Source organism: Frankliniella occidentalis, unplaced genomic scaffold (assembly GCF_000697945.3).
Source record: "Frankliniella occidentalis isolate FOCC.00 unplaced genomic scaffold, Focc_3.1 Scaffold35, whole genome shotgun sequence".
NCBI classification, from domain to species: Eukaryota; Metazoa; Arthropoda; class Insecta; order Thysanoptera; family Thripidae; genus Frankliniella; species Frankliniella occidentalis.
Genome location: NW_026267165.1, coordinates 866,230 through 869,571, shown reverse-complemented (window position 1 = coordinate 869,571; position 3,342 = coordinate 866,230). Strand labels below are relative to the sequence as shown.

Sequence of the window (3,342 nt, the reverse complement as noted above, 5' to 3'; positions counted from 1 at the left end):
GGGGGGGGGAAACGGGAGAGAGGAGCACAGAATAACGACTCGTCTGAATGCGGTGGCCATTTTTATTGTGCGCAGTGCGATATGCGCGCTTACATTACAACTAACTAACCCCATTTGTGACTTCGTTGTTTTCTTTCTCTCTTGTGCCATATACATAGTTGTCCAGCTTATATTCGTTGGTAGTTGTGGTTTTTGTTATTCTAGTCTGAGCGCGTCCCTGCAAATGCGAAGAGTTCATAGTACACCGCCGAAATACGCAGACAATTATGAGACTTGCAGAATTGTAGACTAGCAGAATAAAATCAAATCTCATGATTTATTTTTCACCCCAAAAAAGCGATAAAACTATCGTATGTCTCGTTTCGTGTTCTAAATCAGTTTTTTGGTTTCGCAGGTCAAGGTGTGGTTCCAAAACAGGAGGACCAAGCACAAACGGACAGAGCAGGAGGAAGAAGCCAAGAGGTCCTCGTCGAAGCGGCCCTCAGAGCAGCGGCCCGGCGGCGTGACCTCGGACAGCCCGGTCTCACCCAGCGTCACCCCGCCCCTGTCCCCCGAGTCCATGGACGAGCACATCGACCCGGACGACGACGGCCCGGACTAGTAGCCTGCGAACCGCCCCCGCTCAAGCACACCGTCAGGCACGTCACCGAGCAAGTGCAACGACTATGACTATGTGCAGTGATATTGTTTTCTTTTTGTTTTTGGACTTGGGTGTCGCCAAGCTAATAGGCTGCTATTTTTGCAGCAACATTGTTACCAAACGTGTGCGAAGAGATCCTCCCTGACGTGCAAGGGATCTGTGATAGTGCTACCGTGTGAAGAGCTCGGCTCTTCAACGAGCACTTTCTTTTTATTTGTTTAGGAAATGAATCAACTACCGTCTTGCGTGCATGTACCAGGCCACATTTCTTGTTTTCTGAAACAGAGTTCCTCAGAGAGGTGGTATAAAAGCCACTCGATTGTTAAGACTGCCTTAAATGCTACTTATTTATTGCCATAGCAACATTTTTACGTCCTTTCCTGTAAAACCAGTGGCTGTTGCCCTTCTCACGAATATAGAGGCATATGACAGAAATAGAAGTTGGGTATATTTTGTGGCGGTATTCGCCGTATGGAATAGATAGTGACGGGCGCGGCCACTGCTCGATCTCTCTGTAATGTAATACTTTGTCTCCAGTTGAAATGCTTTTGCGTCAATGTCCGTGCCGAACAAACCGTTTTGCGCGACTATATCATAAAAAAGTGAGTGCAATTTTGTTTTATGTCACGCGTGTTTTAGTCAATTTTACACAAGAGTGTAATAACTGTAAGTATAAAATTATGTACAAATGTGAATAAGTTATAGGTTTTATTTGCATAAAGTTTATCGATACGATATATTGAACGGTTCAAATACATTGTGCTAATTACCAAACTGCGAGTTGCCTGCTCCATCTACCCCGCTCGATAAATCATGGCAAGTACCCGGCCCATGAATCAGCCGCACTTACGGCGAGTAACCACGAGTAAACACTATCCCGGGGATGGATAAACCAGGGCTATTCAATTTCCATGGCCCCGCGCAGCGATACAAGGGAGGCGAGATGGACAGAAAGAGAGAGGAAAAGAGGGAAGAACAACACCTTATCCCCGCTACTTACGTATGCACTAATCTGTTGGGGATAATTTGAAAGCAAAGCATTACGGCCTAAATTGCTGGTAATCACTGCTTCCATTGAGCGGCACGCTGACGTGTTCGGCCCCTCCCCCTGGACCGCGCCGTGGCGTAGCGTGGCGTGGACCGGTTCGTCTCTGCCCGCAGGAGGTTACTCGCGTTTTCACCACGAAAAAGCCAACCGCCCCAGTGTGTAAGTGGACGTAAAAAATAGGAATTTGTGGTCGCTTCCTCACGCTCTAAAGAGGTATTGGGGTGGACATGAGGGCCATAAGTAGAGAGAAGTTTGCGTTCAATGAGTATGCAGATGAAGAGAGGGGGTGAGGTTTTCGAATCGTATAAATAAGTCACAGCCTCAAGAAAATAATTCTTTCCCCGACAAGCGAACTACTTGATTTGCCTCTGGAAGTCAAAAGAGGGGCTCTACTGTAAGCTCCGATTTAAAATCATGAGTCACATCGACACACACACACGCACACATACAAACTCACAGAGGGCCGCGGGGACGGGTATAAATCACATTTAATCAGGGCTTGTGTTTTTAATCTGCCGGGTTCCCGAAGGCCGTAACTCTCTGGGCGCGAGCAATTGTTCACATTTCCGAGGCGTTCTTTTTCTCCCGCCCGCTCGGCCCGGCCGGCCGCGAGCGGCGAGGCAATGGTCGTTAATCGAGTATCATTAATACTGTATCAAGATGCCCGCCAGGGGCCGATACCTCGCCCTCTCGCACTGCGGACGCACCGATCAGCACCGAAAAACTGGAGCGGCCAGCCAGAGCAGCGAGCACAGTCGATCAAATAATATCTCTCACTGCTCCTCGCTTCGGGCAATTCCAACGGTAAAGGGACAATTTTATCGGGTACGAAAGGATGCAGTTTACACGTTGTGTTGTGGCATCTCTGGTGTTGGCGAGGCCTGATGGACAAGAACGGGAAAACTATTCATTTTTGAAAAACGTAAAATCGAATCACAAAACGTTTTGTGCTTATTGGGAGAGGGGGGGGGGGTGCTGTGGGGTGCAAAACATACAACTGTGGAACGGGGAAATTCAGGCACTGTACATACGTAGTGCTGGATCTTGTCGTGGGAAGTAGAATGGTCCGAGCCTAGGGCGGGACTTCACACCCGGCCCAACCACGCCAGGCCGTGCCACGCCACAGGCTGTCCCGATCGGGATCATCGGCAACCATCATCTCTCCCCGACTCGAAACGAAGAAGAAATGTTATCCCACATCGAGCTGGCTTCTGCAGCCCGGCAGCCGCTCCACTCCACAGGAGCACCGAGGTGCTCGGGGCCTCCTGCCGCGCCCTTGGCGGGTGGCGAGGAGGGAAGTGCCTACGACTTGGCAACCTTGATCATTACGTATGGATCAACTGAAAGGCCAGGACTAGATGGTCACTACAAACTAAGATACTATTTATAATTTGGCTTTATAAGTAAATGGACCCAAACCAAAGAGTCACTGAAAATGTCAAGCGCGTCGCTCTTCAGAGAGCGGCGTATTTCCAATTAATTTTCTGCTGGGAGAGCGAGAGCTTTATGTAGCTCTATGTATGTGAAGATTTTGGAACGCTTCTAGGTTTGAGTGATAATTTTGAAACGTTGCTTTGTTCAAATAAAGATTGTCGCTGAAAGGAGCGGTATAATAACCCACACTCCCGATGTTTTCCGCAATCATCAGATAGAG

The 3,342-nt window shown here is 48.6% G+C and overlaps 1 protein-coding gene across 1 annotated transcript in view; it reads left to right on the top strand.

Annotated features, from left to right (window-relative positions):
* LOC113212635 (homeobox protein EMX1-like) overlaps nt 1–1,414 on the top strand; it is an 8,259-nt gene extending 6,845 nt beyond the window's left edge. Inside the window, exon 2 of the mRNA XM_026431429.2 lies at nt 395–1,414. Within this exon, the coding sequence (XP_026287214.1) occupies nt 395–601 (207 nt within the window). The 3' untranslated portion in view covers nt 602–1,414. The remainder of the gene's footprint in view (nt 1–394) is intronic.
* The last annotated feature ends 1,928 nt before the right edge of the window (nt 1,415–3,342 follow it).